Here is a 22,853-nt window from a genome sequence, read left to right on the forward strand (position 1 = left end):
GGAGGGATGCAGAGCCCTGATTGGCTGGCTCTAGGTCATGTGCCCAGTTATCTTCGTTCCAGCGAGCCACCCAGACTGAGTGGGGGTGAGGTAGCTCCCCAAAGGAAAGGTGATAGGGAGAACCAGAATGGGGAGTGATTGACAGACAGGCAAAACAGCAGATGTCCTCTACAGTAGTTCTGGGCCAGAAGGAATAATGAATCAGGAATCATGTTGGCTTTCTGGCAAGCCAGCCCACCAATGCCGAGATCTAATGGGTTTTTATAAGGGCCTTTCCTAGGATATAGAGGTGTAGGGGTGGCAGGGGCGAAAGGGAGCCTCATTCCCACAGCCGCCCAGATGACCCGAAGCTCAAAGCCAGAAACAGCCTGGGGTTGAATAGTGACAGGTGCCCATATCTTCTGCACACATGCAAACATGGCTAAGGTGTCCTGAAGGGAGCTCTCCAGGCACAGTCCCCAGATACCAGGACATGCTGTCCCTACATTCTGGCCACGTAGTGCACCACCCTTCCTGGAGCATCCACTCTCATTGAAAAAGCCCACAAGCTCCTGCGGGCTTCACTTCTGTGGCAGAACAGGCCCAGAGAGGGACTGTTAACAGGTGCAGGTTTCTTTCTGGGGTGATACAAATGTCCTAAAACTGATTGTGGGCATGTTTGCACAACTCTGTGAATATGCTGAAAACCACTGACTTGTATACTTTAAATGGGTGAATTGTAAGATGTCTGAATGACATCGCAATAAAACTGTTATATAAACACACACACATGCACAAAGCCAGCCCAGAGCCCTGGGGTGTGCAGATGGACAACGGGGCTGGTGAATGCACACTGGGGAAGAGGCCGTTTTTAGCCTCTCCCAGTGCCGCTGAGCTGTGTTTATTGGTGGCATCTGTCAGCGCTGGGCTTTGGGCACAGCGAGCTGTGAAATTAAAAGCTGCTGCTCAGCCAAGCTTGTTGCCCAGAGCCTGTGTCTGGCTCCGGCCGCTCCTGGACAGGGAGAGGGCATTTCTCAAGGGACCTTTGGGGGGTAGGACAGAGGACAACGGGGCTTGCCAGACCTCCAGGGCTTGCAGAGACTTCCTGGTTGCTTTTCAAGCTGAAAGTCAAAGAATGGGGCCAACTGTGTTTTCACAGTCAGAAAATTAGAGCCAGGGGCTCCTTGTAGACTCTGACAGGCTAGACAGGGACACGGGGAGGGGGAGATTGGGAACAAAGAAGTGGACAGACGTCTCATCCTGTCCCGTGCACTCACGTGGCACCCGCATCAATCTGTCACTTCTGTGCTGGTGGCATCTGTACCAGCTGCTGCTTTCACCAGCTACACCTCCTGGACATCACTTTTTTCATTTCAACATTTATTGAGTGCCTACTGTTTACCAGATGCTGTTAGTGCTAGGAATAAAGAGCCAAATAAAGAGCCAATCTTGTTCCTCACCGTAACCCCGCAAGCATCCACAGACCATTGCCTGAACACCTAATGTATGGCCAGAACTTTTTTTTATTTATTTATTTTTGGCCACACCCTGCAGCATGTGGAACCTTAGTTCCCCGACCAGGGATCAAACCCACACCCCCTGCGCTGGAAACGCGGAGTCTTAACCACTGGACTGCCAGGGAAGTCCCTTTCATTTCTTTCTTTCTTTCTTCTTTTTTTTTTAATGGCCAGAACTATTGAAGGACTGCAAAGAGAAGAGAGGAGTAAGATGCTGTCCCTGCTCTTATGATGTCTGTATTCGGGTTGGAAGGTTTTAAGAGCACTCAAATCCACTTGTTAGGACGATGCAAATTAAAACCTCCATGAAACACCGATTTTCACATCATAAGATGGGGAGACATTTTAAAATTGGGTATCCAGCATTGGTGAGGGTTTGGTGAGGGTTTCTCTACTGCGAATGGGAGTGTACATGGGGATAGCTGTTTTGGAGGGTGACTTGAGAAGTAAGTGTGCACGTGACCTCCTGCATACTTCCTGGTAGCCGCTGTGGAGAAACAGCATCATCACATGGAGGCTTCCACAGGATGTCGTGGCAGCCTGGAGGACAGTGGCGACAGCTCAGGAGTGGCTGAGTAGACTGACAGAGCCACGTCCTGAGATGTCGTATCGCATTTGAGAAGTCAGTGACAGGTTTGTAGATACCGGCCTGGGAGTCAAGACAAGAAAGCAAGCTACAGGATGATTTTGGTTCAAAAGAAAGTCTAATCCAGCAGCTCATCCCCCAAACCTGCAGATCCTCAGCGGCCTCCATTTGGACCCCATCTCCCCACTTGGTCCCCACTCCAGTTCTCTCCCAAGGGTGAGTTCTAGAAAGACAAAGGTTGACTGCTACTCCCACGTGAATGCTTTGAATGTCCCAGTCCCTGGCATCCCAGGGTGCATTTGGTAAAGCAGATCGCTGCCACGTCGTGTTCCGATAACTGAGCTCCTGGAGAGGGACTTCGAAGCCCAGCAGAGGCCTGACACACACACAAGGACCTGGAAGAATAAAGGCTGCCCATGACACTGGGGAGGGGGTGACAGCCAGGCTCCCTGCTCTGCTGTGGAGTGAGAGCCCTGAGCCGGAGGAGCGCTGGGTTCTGACAACAAGGTCCCCACAGCTTCTGGACTGGATGAGTGAAGTCCAGGGCTGGGCGAGGGCCTGCTGTAGACGGAGGAGCAGATGAGCCTAGGGCGTGGGGCTCCAAGAGAGAAGCTGCGTCTGGGATGGTGCAAGACACTGTACAACCTGTCGTTTCTCTGCATCTGTGTGGGGTAACGTAGGTAGCTACAGCTCTGCATAAACGTGTGCCCGAGTGTTCTGTGTTTATTCAGCAGGCCCGTTGAGCACCTGCTCTGAGCCAGGTGTCACAGATACAGATAAATAGACAAAATCCCTGTTCTTTTGAGTAGAGAAGGGGGTTCAGGAAACAGATGAGAAAAAAATAATTTCAGATTGCAGCAACCACTATGAAGAAAATGAAGCAGGGTAATGTGATTCAGAGTGGGGCTGTCTGGCTGTTTTAGATAAGGTGGTCAGGGATGGCCTCTTGGAGGAGGTGACAGTTGGTCCGAAATTTGAATTTGGGCCAGGAGCCGGGCAGGCCAAAGACTTGGAGCAGAGAGGGCAGCAAGTTCAAAGGCTTTGTTAGTCTGCTCGGGCTGCCATGAAAAAAATACCGTAGACGAAGGGACTTGAACAACAGAAATTTACTTTCTCACAATTCTGGAGGCTAGAAGTCCAAGATCAAGGTGCCAGCTGGGTTGGTGTCTGCTGAGGCTGCTCCTTGGGTTGCAGACGGCCACTGCATCTTCATGCGGCCTTTTCCTTGTGAGCACGCGCACCCCTGGTGTCTCTCCCTCTGCTTCTAAGGACACCAGCCCTGTTGGATTAGGGCCCTGCCCCATGACCTCGTTTAACCTTATTTACCTCTTTAAAGGCCCTGTCTGTAAATAGAGTCACATTTTAAGGTGCTGGGGTGTGGACTTCAACATAGGAATTTGAGGAGGGGGCACATTTCAGCCCATATCAGGCCCTGAGGTAGCAATAGGCTTGGCAGGTTCAAGGAAAAGGATGCCTGGAGCCTCTTAGGGTGGGGCGAGGAGGGGCTGGGAGGCGGGGCTTGGAATCATGGGGAGGTTAGGGATGTGTTCTGAGGGTGGTGGGAATCTGGTGGAGGCCCCAGTGCCTCTCTAGGTCTCTGTGTGACTGTGCATCTCGTAGAACAGAAAGAGGGGAGACGTCACGACTTCGTGACATTTGTTGCTCCAAGAAGCTGTCTCTGGGCTGCAGAGCACCCCCCACAGACACAGGCTGGGAAGCAGGGAGATGCTTGCGTCTCTCTCCCGGCCTGAGCTCCTTTTCCTTCTCTTCTCTCAAGGATCAAAGGCTGGTGGGTGTCTCACCACTACGTGTCCACGTTCCTGTCTGGAGTGATGCTGACCTGGTGAGTGTCCCCGCTGTGCCCCGGGGGCCTCTGCTCACTCTACCCAGGGAGCTGGTGGATGGGGGCTGGTGGTGGGCGGGAGGGCCCAGATGCAGGGACCTTTTGGGTTGACTTTTGGGCCACAAAGTAAAGCGTGAGCTTACAGTGGGGCTACTGGGATACCCCCAAGCCAGCTGGGGACTTTTGTGAGGAATGTCCTGTCTGCCTGCTGGCCGGGGTGACACGGAGCAAGTCTGGACAGAACAAGCACAGGGACAAGGCTGTGACGGATGGAAGGAGGGGGAATTGGTGGGAATTTAGGTTTCAAGATGCCTGCCTAAGCTCCCCTGGTTCTAGAATGGATTAAAGCAGTGATGGAAATTACCTGTTCCAGCCCCAGGGACATGGCAATAAAGAAGGTAGAATTGCGTGTAAAATCTTTTTTTTTCTCTTTTGTTTGTAACAGAGATGGGGTGGGGATGAACAAATGATTTCAGAGCGGGGGCTCATCTTTGCTTTCCCCCCACTTCTCTGCAGGCCTAACGGACTCATTTATCAGAAGTTTCGCGATCAGTTTTTAGCGTTCTCCATTTTTCAGAGTGAGTGTCTCTTGCTCAGATTCAGAGATGGGGGCTCAGTGTGGGGTTTTCACCAATGGAGGCTGTTGTGTGAAGGGTGTGTCTTGTGTGGAAAGGAGATGAGACTGGGGGAGGTCCCTGGTCAACCAGGGGCAGGGGAGGGTCCCAGAAATCCAGAAAGAGCCATCTACCCCCCATCAACTCCATCCTACCGCCCAGCCCCCAGCCTTAAGAGAGGAATGTCTGACCCATACCCACACCCTGGAGCCCCAGTCACTGCCTTTTTCTTTTCTGTTTTTGTTTTTGGGCCATGTCATGTGGCATGTGGGATCTTAATTCCCCAACCAGGGATCGAACACAGGCCCCCTGCATTGGAAGCATGGAGTCTTAACCATTGGACCGCCAGGGACGTCCAAGTCACTGCCTTTTTCTTCCCCAGATCAGAAGCAGACCTTCAGGAACTGGTGGTGTTGGGGGCACTAACTCTGTTTTCCTCAAAATGGAAATTTATGTTCTTTTTCTCATTTAAGAAAAGCTCTGGATTTATGTACAATGAGGAGTTACCTCTGAGAAGCAGAGATTGGATGGTTGGGGACAGGGAGGGAGTTTGACTTTTCACCAAGTACCTGTTTGTTCCCCTTGAATTTTATGCTGAGTGCATATTACCTATCCAAAAAATACAATTTAATTTTTAAATAAAACCTTGCTTACAAACAAATACAAACACAAGCCAAGAAGGAAAATTACATATGATCCCATCCTTAGGATGTTAATAGATCTGTGTCCTTTCAGCCATTTTTATTCATAAATATATATATATATATACACAGACTGCATTATGTATAGTCTGCAAACATAGGATGCCTTGCATAGCTTTGTTTATAACCTAGTTTATGTTCTGTTAACAGTTATCATGGGTATTTTCTACATCAACACAGAATTCTGCCTCCTCATTTTTAGCGACTACAAAGTACCCCATCGTATGGAACTCTCTTTCATGTCTTGGCATTGCACACAGCTCCCAGCATGGTGCCACCATTCCAGCAAGCATCTATTGAGTGCCTACTGCATGCCCAGGAAACCTCCAGAAGTTTCTAGCCTAGTTGGGGCTTAGTTGGATTCTCAGATAACCTGAGCTCTCTTTGTATTCTGGACAAGGAATAAAGCAGGTTTAGACCAGTGTGTGCATGTGTGTGTGTGTGTTGGGGGTGGGAGGAGGTTGTACCCAGGCACCCTTGGCCCTCTGGGCAGTGGAGACCTGACGGCCTGCATTGGGAGTGTCCTCCAGTCCCTGAGCTGGGCGCTGTTCTCCCCCTGCAGGCTGTGTCCAGTTCCTGCAATATTATTACCAGAGGGGCTGCCTCTACCGGCTGCGGGCTCTGGGGGAGAGGAATCACCTGGACCTCACGGTGGGTGAGTAGCCTGGCCTGGGGGGTGGAGGGACAAGGACTGGCCCTCCCTGCTCCTCCAGACCTCACCCCACACTCCTCATTGGGAGCAGGAGCCAGTAAGAACCTGACAAGACCTGCCACACGCAACATCAGGGCTGCCAGCCTCACTCCAGTGCTTTTCATAATTCATTGTAGATTCCATTTCAGTCGACAAGCGCGAGGCCAGCTGTGTGCCAGGCCCTGGGTGCTGGCTTCTAGCTTATCCTTTTTATTTTTTATTTTTATTTTTTTCAACTTACATAAATAGCTTACCCTTTTAACATGTCTATTTTTTGTCTGTTTTATGATGTACATAATCCTAGCCCAGTGTTTTTACACTTACACACTCTATGTGTGCTTAACTTTCACTCAGCAGCGGGGGTGCCCCATTAGAAAAACTTGGAGACCCCTCATCTACACTTTCAGGGGAAAGTGTTGTTAGTAAAAATCTTTTATCGTTTGAGATGGTCATTTCCATCGAATTACTCCGCACAGTAGGCCCTGTTTTCTCAAGACTCAATTGAAATGATGCATGTGAAAGCCAATCATAAAATGCAAAATCCCATGCAAATGAAAGAAATTATTAAAACCCCAGTGCTGGCACATCAGAGTTCAGTAAGAGCTGTCAGCCCACTTGGTTCACAAGGACTTGAGGCATGAGGACAGCCAGGCCTGGTGGCAGGTGTTCCGCGTGTTCCCTGGGTTACTTTCCTAGTGAGCGCTCACCCACCTGAAGGAGGTGAGGGCTGTGCCCCCTCCCTCGCCCGTGTGTTTGAACCTGGCTGATCTCAGAGTGACCGGCATGGCTGGGCCACCTCACACGGGCCCTTGGCTCCTCCTTCCTCTCCGCAGAAGGATTTCAGTCCTGGATGTGGCGAGGCCTCACCTTCCTTCTACCCTTCCTGTTCTGTGGCCATGTGAGTCCCTGCTGGAGTTTGTGGGTATCCCCTGCACTGGGTGGACCTCCGGGGAACAGAAGGCCTCTCCCTCTCTCACCAGCCACCCCCGAACTGGGCCCCGTGGGGTCCTGGGGCTGGGACAGCCCCTGGGTCCAGGGATGCCAAAGGCAGGAACTGGCCCTTGGCACCAGCATGCCCAACCCTGGGCAGGGTGCCCCAGTTTCATTTGGGGGTTGTCAGTGTCTCAGGGGCAGTTGACAGCAGAAGCTGGGGGGCATGGCCCCTCTCCCTGGGCTATCCCACGTGGGTTTCCGGGGGAGTCTGGTGGACTGAGCAGTGCCTCCCCTCTCCAGTTCTGGCAGCTCTACAATGCCGTCACGTTATTCGAGCTCTCCAGCCACGAGGAATGCAGAGAATGGCAGGTATGGGGGGTGTGTGCGTGTGTTGAGCGTGTGTGCGCATTGGTTGGGGGGTTCCTGGGGAAGGTTGGGGCCCCTTGGGGAGAATTCCTTCCTCTGTGCTCCCCACCCCATGGGGCCCTGGGGTCCAGAGCTCCCTGCTACTGGGGCCTGAGACTGTGGGAAGGAATTCGGGAGGCCAGGGAGACCCTCATTGGTCTGAGAAACCCCAGGAGGTTCACGCTAGGAGGGGAGCTGCGGGAGGGGCCCCCTAGGACAGTGCCTGACACCAAGGACTCACAGCCTTCACCCAGTTGGCCCAGATCTCTGCCTTCTGCTGGCAAACCCTGCAGTTTGCAGGGAGCTTGTGCCAAGAGGACTCTGAGGTCGCAGGGGGCGCGGTGGACATGTCAGCGAGGAGAGCTGACCTGGGCCGACGCGACCTTTGCCTTCTTTCCCTTCTGCTCTCTGCCTGGCCTGGCCTGCCCTGGGCGCCCCCTTCTCTGCACGCCCCCCGCCCCCCAGGTGTTTGTGTTGGCGCTCACGTTCCTCATCCTCTTCCTCGGCAATTTCCTGACCACACTCAAAGTCGTGCACACCAAACTCCAGAAGAACAGAAGCAAGGCCAAGAAGCCGTGAGCCACGGGCCGGCGCCCCTCAAGCCCCCGGACTTTGAGACTGCAACTGCAGGGGCTCCCAGGCGGCACTCTCGCTGCCAGGGTCCTCCCCACCAGTGCCAGGGCCCCTGGCAGCAGCGACCTCAGGGGCCTGCGGCATCGCTGCGAGCAGGGCCGAGGCCCCGGTCCCCGGCCGGACACGAGGAATGTGACCCCCGCCTGTCCGCGCAGCACCAGCCCGCCCCAGCCTCCCTATTTATGACATATTTAATATCAGCCCGCCCCCTTCCCCCGCTGCTCCCGGCGAGACTGGGTCAGTCTTCCTGGGGGGAGGGGGGAGGCTTAGCCTCAGGGACCCCCTCTGTCCCCCATCCTGTCATTTGAGCCCCACAGGTGGGGCTTCGGACGTGCCTGGCTGGGGGTGGGTTCCCGCTGACCTGCTACTTAGCGGGTCCCGGGCGGAGGGAGGGGAGCCTCCCTCCCCGGGGCGCCGCTTCTGCTGTAAGCTCCCGGCCTCCGCGCCTCCGCCGCGGGGGTATTTAAGTTCTCAGAGAACCACTGTCCGTCTGTGCCTCGTGCTCTTCGTGCTTCCGGAGGCTCCTGCCCGCTGGCCGCCCGGCAGCCCTGCCTCCCCCAGGCGCGGGGCTTGCCTGAGGCGGGAGGCTTTTCGGAGGGTCACCACCAGAGGGCGCCCCTGCGTCGTTTGACTGGTTTGCGGGCGTATTTTGTTTTCTCTGGAAGCTTGGGTCCACCTTCGGGTGGCTTGGTGACCCCCACCCCTCAGCCCACCTTCCTGAATTCTTGCAGTGAGTACTCAGGGAGTGGGATCAGGACCCTCAGCGCTGGTCGGGACCTAAGCCAGCGTGGAGGTCACCCATGCTCAGGCTTCCTCCCTTCACCTCAGAGGTTCTGGAATGTGGGGGGAGTCTGAGCAGCCTCCCTTCGAGGAGGCCACACTCTGGAGGCCAGAGCAGGTCTGCTGGCCACCTCACCTTAGGTTCTGTATCTGTGCGGAGCGTGAAGAAGCCAACAGGTTTGGTTGCATTTTCTGCGTCTTCTCACACGGGCCTCAGCCGTACTTAATGACTTGCCTAGAAATCCCTGTCGACCACAGTTCACAGATGGTATCTATAGTCATGCCCTGGCCCTCAAGGGGGTTTAAATTTTTAAAATATGAAATTCCTCCCCCTCCCCAGGATTCCACATAAAAATCCAGATTTCTACTTTCCCTAGAGAAATGGAAAGATCTCGCAACATTCCCACAGAGCAGCATTTAGCTGGGCTGGGCTGCCTTGCCTGGGGTGGGGTGCTTGCTTTCTTAATTACCACAGGCCCCACCTCTCCCTTTTATCCCTGCCCTATTTCACTCATTTGGGTCTCCCATCTGGCCCTAATTTAGGCACCTGAATTTGCCCTAGACTAGGAGCTGGCAACCTTTTTCTGTAAAGGACCAGGTGGTCTCTGTCACAGGACCCTAGTCTGCAGTTGGAGGGCAAAAGCAGCCAACGTGTAAACCAACGGGCGTGGCTATGTTTCAATAAAACTTTATTTACAAAAATAGGCAGCGGCCAGATTTGGCCCAGACTGTAGTTTGTGGACCTCTGTCCTAGACCATCATTTGTCCATGAGGCCTTGGACCGAATGCTCTGTTGACCCCCCAGGGCATGGCATGGGCCTTGGGGAACCTAGGTGGGGTGGGGTAGACTAAAGAAGTCTCTTTCTCAGGCCTGGTGGGGGCCAAAGCACTGGGCAAGGGAGGGGGCTGAGGCAGGAGATACTGGGGAGGACAGGAGCCACCTGAGGTTATTGTCTCACCCTAGGTAATGCTGATTCCTGGGCTTAGGAGCCACCAGCTCGCAATCTCTGAGGCATCAGAATCACCTGGGGCGCTTGTTTAAAAACTCCTGGGCCCCGAGCCTAGACCTTCCAGGAGGTTCAGTGAATCTGTGCTGGGGGTTAATCAAGTCTGTTCTCGCAGGAGGCCAGGATGGCCTTGGTTCCAGATCTCCACATCTTGGCAGAAGTGGAGGCTGCGAGGGGCAGAGGGGAGCTCAATGACTATTTAAATGAGCCAGAGCCGTCCTTCTGCAGAGAGTCTGTAGAGAGGTCTGACTTGCCCAAGGTCACAAGGAGCCAATGTCACTTTTCATCTTGGGTTTCTGGCAAGTAGTGGCAAGGGGAGGGGTTGCAGGTGAGGAGATGCTGAGCAGGGGTCAGATGGACGGTCCAGGGAATACTTGTGGCTCTTTGAGAGAGGTTCTTCTCCGACTCGTGTGTCCAGCTCTGCAAAGATGCAGGCCAAGCCAAAGGCTGAGACTGAAGTCCTCTGTGTGGAGGGGAGGAGGGAGGAGGGAGGCGGCCAGCCTCCTGGGCTGGGCCCTGTGTTCTCCTGATAGGCCTCAGTCCCACTGTGGTGCCCGAGTTCCTGGGGGCAGGAAGCAAGACGCTGGAGGATGCAGCCATGCCTATCTCAGCAGCCCAGAGAGGCGGGTGACTTGGGAGGGCAGGCTTGGGGGCCGTGTGGAACGCTGCCAATTCCACATTTATCCACATACCAGACGTCGTTTCTCGTTTCAAGCATAGGCTTTGAGGACCTGTTGAGTGTGCAGAGGGGGCACATGGCTGGGGGTTGGTTGTGACGAGGGCCCTCCTGAGTCCTGGGGACAAATGCCAGTTCCCAGGTACAGAGCAGCTGAGTCCAGCACCCTCACCCACCAGCACCACCACGACACAGGCTGGGGGGGATCCTGTGGCCAGGGCCCCAGCTGGGAAAGGAGAGAGTTCCAGAATGTTCCAAGAGCCTGGCCACAGGCTCCAGCCACTGGGCGCTGGAGATGCCCAGCTCCATGTGCCCTTCGAGAGCCGGGGAGGGGGCAGGATCCGGGGAGCAGTCTGGGCCTGGGGACCTGGGCCCTGTCAGTTCTGTCACGAGGGCCATGTGCCCCGCCGGGAGGTATCAGAGCAGCAGACACAGCCGGTGTTTCTGCCGCTGTGCTTTCTTCAGGGCGCTGAGGGCAACCTTGGCAGCCTCTCGGAAGACGTCCTCCACGTTCTCCCGAAACTTGGCAGAACATTCCAGGTAGAGGGCGGCTCGGATCTGCTCGCAGGTGCTCTGGCCCTGGTGGGGGGAGGGGCCAGGGTTAGACGAGGGGCCTGGAGCATGGGGCGCCTCCTGTGAGACGCTCACGGATTTGGGGTCTTACTAGGGGTGGAGACCTTGGTTTGGGGACCCCTCTCCACCTCGGGGCCAGCCCTCACAGTGTGCGGATGGACCATAAGGGCCAGTTTGGTGTGGCCTTCAGGCTGTCACTGCTGGGAGCTCCAGCCTGGCTTCCACTGCACGCTCCCCCCAACCTCAGGCAGAGACGGGCACTGACTTCTGCGGAGAACTGGGGTGCTCTGTTGTGTCTGCCAGGCCTGTGAGAAGAGTTGAAGGCCTCAAGACAAAAGGGCTTCCTACATGCCTCTCTCCCTGCTCTTCTCGAAAGCACAATTTGGGCAACTGAGCTGGCTATTAAAGTAAAAAGAAAAATATTTCTAACACAAATTTATTAATGCTTACTCCTTTTTATTAAACTTAGTTTTCCTTTATGTTCCTTTTATTCTGCTGTGCCTCACCCAGGCCACAGGTCAGGCTCATGAAAGGAACCCTGCTTTTCAACATGGGCGTGCCCTGCCGGGCCTCTGGGGCGATGGGACAGGATGGTGGTTAAGGGCTCAGGCTCTGGGGTGGGATCTTGGCTCCACTTCAGGTTAGCTGGGTGACCCTGGCCAAGCTACTTAACTTCTCTGAGTCTCAATCTCTCCTCTGTAAAATGGGGGACACTGACAGTACCTGCCTCAAGGTTATAAGGATTAAATGAGGTAAGTAAAGTGCTCAGACAAGTGGCCTTTGATATTAATATCTAAAAATTGTTCTTTGGGAGTTCCCTGGCAGTCCAGTGGTTAGCACTTGGTGCTGTCACTGCTATGGCCCCGGTTCAATCCCTGGTCAGGAACCGTGTAGGGTGGAAAAAAAAAATTATTTTTAGAATCCTGTTGGCTTCAGCTCCTGAAAAGCCACAAAGGCACACCAGATGCAGAGGCCAAAGACCTGGGAGGTTTTTTGGCTACAGCTGTGCCCCGGCCTCCTGGCAATGGTGTGGAGTGGGGGGGAGGAAGGGTCCTGGCCCACCTGCATGTAGGTGATGGGCTCCAGCTGGGCTGCCCGGAGCTTGCGCAGCTGCTCCTTGTCCTTCCTCAGGTCTGTCTTGCAGCCGACGAGCACCATGGGGATCCCACGGCAGAAATGTGTGACCTCAGGGAACCACTGTGGAAGGAGAGGGCGCACGTCAGGGCTGGGGCCCCATCCATGGCCCCACCTCCAGAGGCAGGTGGGCTGGGAGACGGGCCTCACCTTAATGAGAACGTTCTCATAGCTGGTGGGGTTCATGACGTCATAGCAGATGAGCACGAGGTGTGTGTTCTGGTAGGACAGGGGCCGCAGCCGGTCATAATCTTCCTGCCCTGAAAGCAGATGGCACATGGAGGTCAAGGAGGTACCACTAACTTCCCCACCTGAGTCCCCTGTCTGGGCTCAGATGGGTGAGAGGTTGGGGTCTCCTGGGCAAGGGACTCCTAGGCCTCGGTTTGCTCATCCATGAAACAGAGGTGGCAGCCTGCAGTCCTGGACGGTAGCAAAGATTACTCGAGATAAAAGCCACACAGTGCTCAAAGATGGGCCTGATTACAGGGTAAGTGCTGGAAAAACTGCCAGCAATTGCGCGGATGGTGGTCACTCCTCCCACCCATCCTTATCCCTGGTGCTCAGGTTAAAAGCGCAGACTCTGAAGCCAAATCCCTCTCCTCCCCGAAGTTTCAGACCAGTGGGGTTGGGTGAGCCCAGGACACGGCAGTTTAACCCTGGAGGGTGCCCCTCTCGAGCTGAGAGATGCATGGCCTCTGGTTAAACTCCTCCTGCCATTCTGGCCGACGCGGAGGAGGGTGGGGGTTGCTGGAGGTGACAGACATGTGCCCCCCCCACAGGTCCACTCAGCACAGAGGCTGTCAACCCGCTGCACATCAGGCTCACCAGGAAGAGCTGATCATTTCTGATACTCGGCCCCTCCCAGCACCAACTGAATCAGAACCCAAGGCTGGGCTTGGGCAACGGTGGGTTAGGTTTTTTTAAAAAAAACCTTTTAGTAGTTTTGTATATAGACAGTTTCAGACCTACAGAAAAATTGCAAAAGAATGCAAAGAACTCCCTTACTCAGATTCACCGAGGCCTTACATTTTGCGCACTTGCTTTATTTGTATATAAACACTTTGAACCACATAAGAAGTAACTGCAGACCTTTGGCTTTTTCCCCAACACCACACCCCACCCCCACTCCCCAGCCCCAGGAGAGTTCCCCGTGCGGTTTTTCTAAGAACAAGGACGTCCTCTCACCTACCTCAGGACAAGTATGAAACTCAGAAACCAACACTGACATTGCACTCTTCCAATCCCATCCACAGGCTGTATTCAGATTTCACCAGTAAGGTCCTGTAGTATTTTTTCCCCTGGTTCAGAGGCAGGTCCAGGATTACACGCTGCGTGTGGTCATCATGCCCCAGTATTTTAAAAAAATTCCCACAGTGAGAACTGAGAGTCTTTCAGGCTGACGACCCCTGCCACTTCCGCAGAAAGACTCAGACGATGACTTCATTCTCGGGAACACAGAACACAGAGCCCAGGAATCCCTCTAGCCTATGGGTGCCTAGTGGCACCAGCCTGCCCTCTGATTCCTCCCTGCCAAAGACCTCTCAGGACAAGTGGCCTCTCCCGGGAGCATGGACAAGCCACATCCTGCTCCCGGACCCCTGCTGGTGACAGGACACAGCCACATCTTTCCACTGGCTCCCCTTCAACCCAGGGACCCCTGACGGTGTTCAGTGACTGGAATCCAGCTCTAATGATGGCTGGGCCGGGCGGATTTCCTATGCTATCATTCAGCCAAAGTCTCCTCAACCCTGGAGAAGGGGTGAGGGGTAGTCGGGGCCCAGCAGACTTGGGCCTGCCTGCCCTTATTGCCAGAAAGCTGGAGGAATCCTTGTAAGATGGTGGGACCAACACGCTATTCCAGCCCATCTCCTCCCCTTTCCATACATCCCCAAACTGTCCCCTCTCCAGACCTTTGTCCACATCTTTCCACTAGGTAGCCACTAGCCCCATGTGGCTATTTAAATTAATTAACATTAAAAATTTGGGTTCTTCGTCGCAGTGGCTATGTTTCAAGTGATTAACTGCCACACGGGGCAAGTGCCCACGTAATGGGCAGCTCAGGTGCAGAACATCTCCATCGTTAACAGAAAGTTCTATCGGACGGCATGGTTCCATCCTCATCTGGGCCACCTCCTCCCTGGTCTCCTGCTGCCCCTCAATCCATTCTCCACCTGGCTGCCGGATGGATAGTAACATGAGTAAAATTATGCCCCTCTCCCCTCAACTGAAACACCTTCAGTGGCTCCCTACTGCTTTTTGCAGAAAATCCAAGCACCTCCAGGTGGTCCACATGACCCTGGTGCCCACCAACCTCGACTTCATCTCCTTCCCTCCTGCCCTCATCACTCACTGTGGTCCAGCCAAGGTGGCCTCCCTGCTGTTTTTCAAACCCATCAAGCTCTTGTGCCACACCTGGAATGCTTTTCCCTCACTTTTCCCATTTCCTTCCTAGCATTTTATTTTTAAACATTCAGACTGACCATGTACGGTATTTCTTTTTCAAGATAATTGCCTTTTCTCTACTTCTTATTGATAACACCACCTTATACGTCACACTTTTTTTGGCGACACTGTGTGGCTTGCAGGATCTCAGTTCCCCAACCAGGAATTGAACCCGGGCCCTTGGCAGTGAAAGCTCTGAATCCTAGCCATTAGGCCACCAGGGAACTCCCATCACACAGTTTAGAGTGCCTTTGCCTATAAGTGATTAAGAAATCTCTTTACAACCACGTGATGTGCTAGTCAGGGATCTTATGAATACTCCTATTTACATATAAAGAAACATGAGATATTAAGTGACCCCTCTGAGGTCACCAAATGAGAGCCAGGCGTGATTCCTGGTTCATTCAATTCCAAAGCCAGGGTTCCTTCTGCTGATAAACAGCAACGCTCTACTCTGCTCTGTAGTGTGCACAGACAGGTTCTGGGCCTCTACCATGCAATGGTGCGGCTCAGAATTCTGGCAACATACACTCTGATTCTCTTTTAGAAACACAGCAGGAGAAGACAAGCAGGTGTAAAACCGTCTCCCCTCTTGCCCGGCTGATTCCTCAGCGAGGTCTTCCCTCACCACGTGAAGTCCGTCCCCACCCCGTTTGTCCACAGCCTGTACGCACACATTTATTTGTTTACTGCCTGTCTCCGCGGAGACTGTAAGTACCCTGAGGGCAGGGTCCATGTCTGCCCTTAAAAAATCATTCCTGGTACCAGGTAGGTGTCCAGCCACTATTGGCTGGTGGGTTGTTTAGAAGTTGTTCAACTCTTATCAGTTGCAGCAGGGATGAGGGCTGAGACATGCCATTGACCTTAGCAATTAGGGCCTGTGCTGACCGCAGCAGGCTTGCTGAGGGCAATCAGGCTGCAGCGGGTTGAAGGAGGAAGTCAGACCAAGCCTGCTCCCGGCTCAGGGCCTCTCCCTTGCTGTTCCCTCTTCTAGAGGGAACAGCATGGCTCACTCCCTCCTTTCCTTCAGGTCTCTGCAGAAAGGTCACCTCTTCCCAGGTAACAGCATGGCTCACTCCCTCCTTTCCTTCAGGTCTCTGCAGAAAGGTCACCTCTTCCAAGAGAACTTTCCAGACTGCTCTGAAACAAGAGCCTCCTTTGCTGTCTGTCCCATGACCAACTGTGGCTTTATTTTTCTTCCTGGCAAGTGTCACTACCTGACATCACAATTTGTTTTCTGGAGCAGGGAGGTGTTCCCCATAGGACCCCGAGGACAGGGGCCATCTCTGTCTGCACTGGACACTGTTACATCACCCGGCACACAGACAAGCTCAATAAACACTTGGGGAATCAATGAAGAAACAAATGAGTGGGTGAATAAAGTGGAATGATAATCTCTACGGCTTTCAGGTTTGCAAGGACATTTCACTTCTATCACCTGTGTAAAATTTTTTTTTTTTCTGCCTTACCTCACAGCATATGGGATCTTACTTCCGCAACCAGTGTCCACCCTCCCACCCCAGTGGAAACTCGAATTCTTAACTGTTGGGCCGCCAGGGACGTCCCACCTGTGTTAATTTAAGCAGTCACCCCAGGAGGGAAGCTGGGCGGGGCTGGGGAGGGCAGGGTACGGGTTTCAAGGTCATAGACAGGCTCCCTGTGAGCTGAAGCACCAACTCAGTCCGCAGCTCCAAGGTCAGCTGCCCACCAAGCCACTGTAAAAGCCCCAATCCTCCCAGGGAGGCTTTCTAATTGGGAATTAACCTCTGGACCTCAGTTTCCTCATCTGTGAAACGGATATGTGAGGAGCAGGTGAGCCTTGATAATAATAATAAAAATGATTAGTATCAACAATATATAACGGCAGTGCTCACTCATCGCATGCCAGGCCCCATTCAAAACCCTTTACCTGCACAGACTCATCATTCCTCACTACAGTTCCTCACTAGGGGCTATTCTGTTGTTGTTGTTACACCACGTGGCTTGTAGGATCTTAGTTCCCCAACCAGGGATCGAACCCAGGCCCTCGTCAGTGAAAACGCAGAGTCCTAACCACAAGAGCCAGGGCATTCCCACTACTGGCTATTTTTATCCCCAATTTACAGATACAGAAGCTGAAGAACACAGAGGTGAAGTGAGTTGCCCAACATCACACAGCCAAAGGAAAGCACCATAAAGGACAGAAGACCATAGGTAGGACTACTGGGGTGCTTCTTTCTCAGTCCACCCCAGGGGATAGGGAGCTGTCCTCACCCTACAAGCCCCAGCCCTGACCCAGTAAGGAAAAGGCTGCCAACAAGGAATCTTAAGAGAGGGAGGGACTCTGAGAGAGGACGGGTAGCCAGCCCAGATGCCAGCGCCTCCTCCAGGTTGCCTTCTTGGCTTGACTGTGCCTGGCTTAGCTTTCCCCAGCAGTCAGCATGGGCCTCCACACAGGGACCAGACCTGCAGGTAATGGACTTCTGGGTGCTGCTGACCTCGTGTCTCCTTGGGAGGAGTGGAGTATCCTGGAGACCCCTCCCCTGTGAGTCAGGAGAGCCAGGCTCCACTCAGACGCATTTTCCATGATCTTGGCACCTTTCCTCTTTGGGCCTCAGTCTCCTTATCTGAAAAAGGGGGTGATAACCCTGCCCTTGATATTGAAAGTAAAGGGCTTGTAGGTTGAGCAAAGCTGGGCAAAGGCGTGGGCCTGTGTGATTACTACTGAAATAGGGAAACTGAATAGCAACCTGGGTGGAAGATTTTAACCCCAGATCTTTGGACCCACAAGCTCTAGGGGCCTCCCAGCCACAAGGTGATACAATTACCTTCCCTTTTACCCACGGTGATGCCACGTCTTAAAGGGGCAAGTCATCTGCCCAGAGGCCAACAGGAGTCTCACTCTAGCCTCTGCAGATGGGCTTGAGAGGTTTAAAAAGCTCCCGAGTTAGGTGCAAAAGGATGCGTTGGCTTCTGGCAAGGAAAGGGTTTCTGGGCCATGGCTCCCCTTGAAGCTGCCCACCTTCCTGAAGTTGGTGGTGCTGCACGGCAGGGGGAAGTGAGGCTCACGAGAGGGTACTTCCTTTGTGGGAAGCTCTGCTCTGCTGTGACAGTCCCCTTTTCACCCTTTTCAGGGGCAGGTCTCTAAGACCTGGTGCTGGGTTGAGGGGAGGGTGCCATTGGGCCACAGTGGTCCCCTAATCTGCCAGAGGACATCCACAGGGCACGCGGTTCCCAGCTCTGGGTGGGGTGTTGGTCAGGGGAGGAGGTGCAGGCAGCGTGAGAAGGGGAAGCTGCCAGAAGAGGAACCCACGTTTACGCGTGTTCCTGGGGCCCGCCCACCTGTGTTTCCTCCCTGACACAGGAGTGGCTGGGGCACAGCAGCCCCAGCCTGGAGCTCTGACGGACCCACAGCGTCAGCTCCCCCGCCTCCAGGGCTCCTGGCTCCTAGACACCCCTCTTGTCTGTGATTCCTGTCTTACCAACTGCTTTGCCGCCCACTTCTCCTGTTGTTCCCATCTCAGGCTGGGAAGGGGACCACAGCCCCCCACCTCCTGGGGCAACTCCACCCCATCCTGTGACGCCTCGCCCCTGGGCCCCACCCCAAAGCCCAGACAGCTCTGTCGCTACTTGGTGTCTTAACATCCCAGCTCTGCCCCGCCTCCCCTCTCTCTGCCCAGGAAACTTCAGACTTCACCGCAGCTTCCTGCCTCTGAGGGTGTCAGGGCCGGCAGATGAGCTGCTAGGGCGATGGGTGCGCACAGCACCCGCCCCCTTCACCTTTGAGCACCAAGAGCTCCGTCACCCCTCCATCCACCCTCCCACCGCAGTGGTGTCTGTAACGGCTTCCGCAAGATGGAGACAAGCAGCCAGACTGTTGTCCCACACGGACCCCTGTGGCCAAGGTCCCGGGTGTGGAGAAATTCAGCCTCCCGGGGCAGGGGCCACACCATTCCATAGCTCTGGACACCACTGGTTGGTTGAAAAGATGTTACCCTGCCCCCCAATCCCACCATGGGGTCTAGCCCATCAGGTTCTACAACCTTCTACAACAACCTTTAGTAGACGCACCTCTACCTTGGCCACTCCCTTCACCTACTGTCTCTTTCTTTTTCTAGTTGATCACCTGGTCCTTTCTGCCACTTTCTCCTGATATCTGTTCACCCCAGAGGAGGAGACGAATCTCATCTTTATCACAAAGGACCTTCTCCAGGGGTGTCTCTGCACCCAGGTTTCTTCATTCACTCATCATTCATTCCACAAACCTCGCTCGGGGACAAGCACGGTGCTGGGCCCTGGTGTGCGGAAGAGGAATGACCCAGGCTTCCCTTCACGTTCCTCCTGACAGCAGGGCTTCCCACGTCACAGCAGGACACCCTGGAGGGAGCAGCCATGTCTCTTCCCCCCAGAATATCCCTCCTGGGCTGTCCTGCTGACTGTGAGGCCAGCCTACTACCCCCGGGATGCCACTGAGAGGTTCCAACCCCAGCTCTGCTTTTCTGCTGCCTGGAACAGTCCTGCTGGGAAAGCAGAGGGTAGGGGCCAGCACAGAGCTCCACAGGCCGTGGGTTCCAAAGAACAGGCTCAGTTAAAATCACAATGACAACACTCAGTGGGCCTTTCACAATAGCCAGGCCCTGTGCTAAGTGCTGCACATCACATGAATTTGATTTAATCCTCACTACTATTTTAGCCCTGATTACAGAGGAGGAAACTGAGGCCCAGGTGTCCCCAATGACACACCAGCCAGGGGAGCCGGCATCAAAGGCCAGGTCTGACTCCAAAGCATGTGGCAGGAAGTTGTGGACAGGTACACGTTGCCCCAAGTGGTCACTGCTTCTTCTTCTTGTTTTTTTTGGTCACTGCTTCTGGTGATTTGGGAAGGAGCTCTCCCCATCCCTCTCACAGTAGCTCTTAGTGAAAATCCTTCCTTCTACCAAGCAGAAGCTTTCCAGAACCTCTACACAACAATCTACCCTAAGTTCTTTGAGCATCTTTCTCTGGGTGAGGCCAGAAAGACAAGAAGTGGTCCCTGCGCTGGATCTGAGACGGGAGGGAGGCTGTGGTGAACAGTGAGCCCAGGGATCTGATTGGAGGGGCCCTGAGGGCAGAGGAAGGAGAGAGTGAAGTTTTCCCTCTGACTCTCCCTGTCTCACCAACACTCCGCCCACTGGAGTGGGGCTAATGAAGCTGCCCCTACCTGGGTCCTGGACAGGAAGCATGTGAAACTAAGTGTTCTAGACACATCACGATTTTTACTGCTCTTGTGGCCACGCCTTTGGGAATTCCTCAGACACCTTTGCCTTTCCCAGTTCACGGGGCTGGAGGCATGGCCCTGTTCTGGGGTCAGCCCCACAGGGCCCTCATCCAACAAGAGAGGGTCCTTAGAGGCCCACATAGCAGTCAGGAATGGAGGAGGAGGCTGGGGCTGGGAGAGCCCCTTTCCGGAACCTCTCCAGGGTGAAATGAGAGATGCTACTGACAGCCTTATAGAGGGGTGGGGGGTGAGGGTGGTTGTGGTTCTGGATTTTGGCCCTGTCCAAGGTGAGTTGGAAGACTCACCTCATACACACAGGGCTTGGCTGACAGGGGAAGGGGCACTTGATGACATGGTTCCAAGCAAGTCACTAAACACTGAGTCACAGAGGCTGGGTGAGGCCCCAGCTGGGGATCCTGACCTTTGCTTCCCAATGTTGATTCAGCCCAGAAGGGAGTCAGGGCAGGATGGAAGCTCCCCAAGGGTACCAGTACCTGCAGTGTTACCCAAACCCTCAGATTGGCTGTGCTCCTCCCACCCATCCCCCAACAATAGGAATGCTGATGGCTGTGACGCAATTAGCATACATACACTTGCCTTAGGAGCTGCAGGTGGCAGAGAGAACCTTATTTTGGATCTACATCCCCTAGAGCTGTGTTCCTTCTTCAGTGCCAGGAAGAAACAGAACTGTAGCCACAGAATCCTAGAACCACAGGCTCAAAATTACAGACCACAGAATTCATAACCATGCACTATAGTCCACGGAATCCCAGAAACATGGGACTCAGAATTTATATCTACAGGGCCCTAGAGCCTCAAGACTCTTGGCCACTGAATCTGGGAGTCACAGGCTCTGATCTGTAGCCAGAATTTTCTAGAATATAAGACCCAGAAATGCAGCCCACTGAATCCTAGCACCAGGGGACTCAAATCTGCAGCCTACAGAATCTTAAGAGACCACAGCATGTAACACACGAAATTCTGGAATCACGGTAAGCAGAAGCAAAGCCCACGGTTTTCCAGAACCACAAAAAGAGGAAAGAAGCTGTGAGCCCTCAAAACATCAGCGCTAGGAGGGTGCCCCAGGAGCTCACCTCCTCCAAATACCCTCCTTTTACAGATGGGGCGACACTGTCAGCCTCCAGAACCTCCCAGCCAGGCGGTGGTCAACCGGCTCCCAGCCAGCATCCCTCCGCGGCCTCCCAGGAGTGACCGGATGTCAGTGCGCACGCGAGAGGCAGACAGGAGCGCGGGGATGCCCGGCGGGGGATGCCCCTCAGGGGAAACCCTTCGGGCCCACCTTAGGACCCTCGCCACGCAGGCGCACTCACCAGCGGTGTCGTAGAGGTTCAGGATCACCTCCTTGCTGCCCACGGTCACGCTGGCAGTGTACTTCTCGAACACGGAAGGGGCGTAGTGCTGTCGGAGAAGGGGCCGGGTTGGTTCTTAAGGGGTGCGGCGGGGACCCAGGGTCCAAGTGGACCCTCACCCTCACCCTCCACCCTCAACCTTCACCCCATCCGGCTCTGCCCCCCTCACTGTGCTGGGTTCTGGAATTCCCGAGGGGGCGCCCCGTGGCGACGGCCGCCTCTCCATGCGCAGGACGCCAGGAAACCGGGGTCTGGGCTCGGGGCGCAGGCTAAGGTCCGTCCCACACCCCCAGTGGTCCCAAGCCCGACCTCCCCCCGCCCCCAGTCTACCTGCCTCCAGCCCCCTGCGGGCCTCACCTCGGGGAAGGAGCCCTGGCTGTACACCATGAGCAGCGAAGTCTTGCCACAGCCGCCGTCGCCCACGATCACGATCTTCAGCTCCTTCTTGCCCGGAACCGGGGCGGCAGTCGGGGCGGGAACCCGAGGGTTGTCCATAGCCGGGAGCCGGCAGCACTGGCGGCTGCGCGCCCGGCGGAGCGCAGTGGTGGAGCGATCGGGGGCGGGGCAGGGGCTGCCGGGGGGCGGGGCCAGGAGGAGCCCCGCCCATCGGACCCGGCACCGCCTCCGCCAGGCAGCCAACCAGGCCGACCTCTCAGCCTGTTTCCCTCCTGCTAGGGTCTCGGCCCAGTCTTCACCTCTCATTCCCAGGGAAACTGAGGCGACTGAGAAACGGAGTGCTGGGCGGCAAGCGCAGCTCCCATCTTCTTCCCGGCGCGCCCCCCACAGGCAAGATGCGTTCGTTTCCACCCCTGCCCGCCTGGCATCCTTGATTGGCAGGCTCTGTCTTCAGGCAGGGACCGTCCGATTGGCCAGCTCGGCCTCCTCCATCGGACAGGGTCTTTGATTGGCGGATTTTCCCCCCAGCACGCGGGTTCATAGAGCCTTGGTCTCAAGCTCTGAGAAAAGCCCCCCAGCTTCGCCCCGCCCCAACTCTGTGGCCTTGGGGAAGTCCGCTCTGACCTCAGTTTTCCCCTTGAAGGCTGAGTAGGTGGTGCCAGGGAAGGTCCTGGCAACGGGGGTCGTGTCTGCCCACGTGGTCTGGCCCTGTGGGAGTGAGCCTGTTTGCGTGCGGGTTGGGGAACAGCGGTTGCGCTTACCTATCACCCCACCTCCCAAAGGTGGGGGCCTGGCGCCCTCTGCCGGGCGATGGCCTCCGCGCCGCGACTTTGAGAACAGGTGTGCTGCCCCAGAACCCTTTTGAGGGTTGGCCCCAAATCAAGCGGGCGGGAGCCTCTTTCCAGCAAGGCCCAGAGGCATGAACCAAGCAAGACACCGTCGAGGGGACGGGGAAAGCCAGGGTAGATCTAGTTGGGATCAGCTGGCCCCCTTCCGTTCACTTTGGAGACTGATAACCCCGCTCCTACCACGAAATTTATGTTCTCCACCCAGCAGCCACTCGTATCCTTCATCCCAAGCTTTCTCCCCCAAACCCTCTCACTCCCCTGACCAAAACTGTTATCTACGGAGCGTTTCCTCTGGACAGGTACTATCAAGGTGGCTGGCTGAATCCACCCCTGCCCCCCACCCCTCCCCTCCCTGTGACCCTGGGGTGACTGTCTTTTGCACAAACCAGACCAGTGGTAAGGAGTGGCACAGGGACCCCAGGAGCAGGCATATACCAGGAAGGCACAGGGACATGGCTAGGTGAGAGCAGGGTCTTTCCCAGCTGGGAT

At 54.9% G+C, this 22,853-nt stretch overlaps 2 protein-coding genes across 3 annotated transcripts in view; one reads left to right on the forward strand and one right to left on the reverse strand.

Moving 5' to 3' along the window:
• The window catches only part of TMEM120B (transmembrane protein 120B), a 48,256-nt gene extending 36,873 nt beyond the window's left edge, over window positions 1–11,383 (forward strand). The window contains exons 7-12 of one of the 2 annotated variants that reach the window (XM_057745863.1): window positions 3,860–3,925; window positions 4,442–4,503; window positions 5,803–5,895; window positions 6,765–6,829; window positions 7,165–7,233; window positions 7,735–11,383. In XM_057745863.1, coding sequence (XP_057601846.1) covers window positions 3,860–3,925; window positions 4,442–4,503; window positions 5,803–5,895; window positions 6,765–6,829; window positions 7,165–7,233; window positions 7,735–7,848 — 469 coding nt within the window. In that variant the 3' untranslated portion in view covers window positions 7,849–11,383. Of the gene's footprint in view, window positions 1–3,859; window positions 3,926–4,441; window positions 4,504–5,390; window positions 5,614–5,802; window positions 5,896–6,764; window positions 6,830–7,164; window positions 7,234–7,734 lie in introns of those variants that run through there. The other variant, XM_057745864.1, reaches the window with a different exon arrangement.
• Window positions 9,355–22,655, reverse strand: RHOF (ras homolog family member F, filopodia associated). Its single transcript, XM_057745865.1, has 5 exons — window positions 21,478–22,655; window positions 21,082–21,169; window positions 12,223–12,332; window positions 12,001–12,135; window positions 9,355–10,944 (listed from the first exon to the last, which is right to left on the reverse strand). Exons 1-5 carry the CDS (start codon window positions 21,820–21,822, stop codon window positions 10,783–10,785), a joined length of 840 nt encoding a protein of 279 aa, XP_057601848.1. The 5' UTR covers window positions 21,823–22,655; the 3' UTR covers window positions 9,355–10,782.
• Window positions 22,656–22,853: the final 198 nt, after the last annotated feature.

This window comes from Hippopotamus amphibius, chromosome 8 (assembly GCF_030028045.1).
Source record: "Hippopotamus amphibius kiboko isolate mHipAmp2 chromosome 8, mHipAmp2.hap2, whole genome shotgun sequence".
Lineage (NCBI taxonomy): Eukaryota > Metazoa > Chordata > Mammalia > Artiodactyla > Hippopotamidae > Hippopotamus > Hippopotamus amphibius.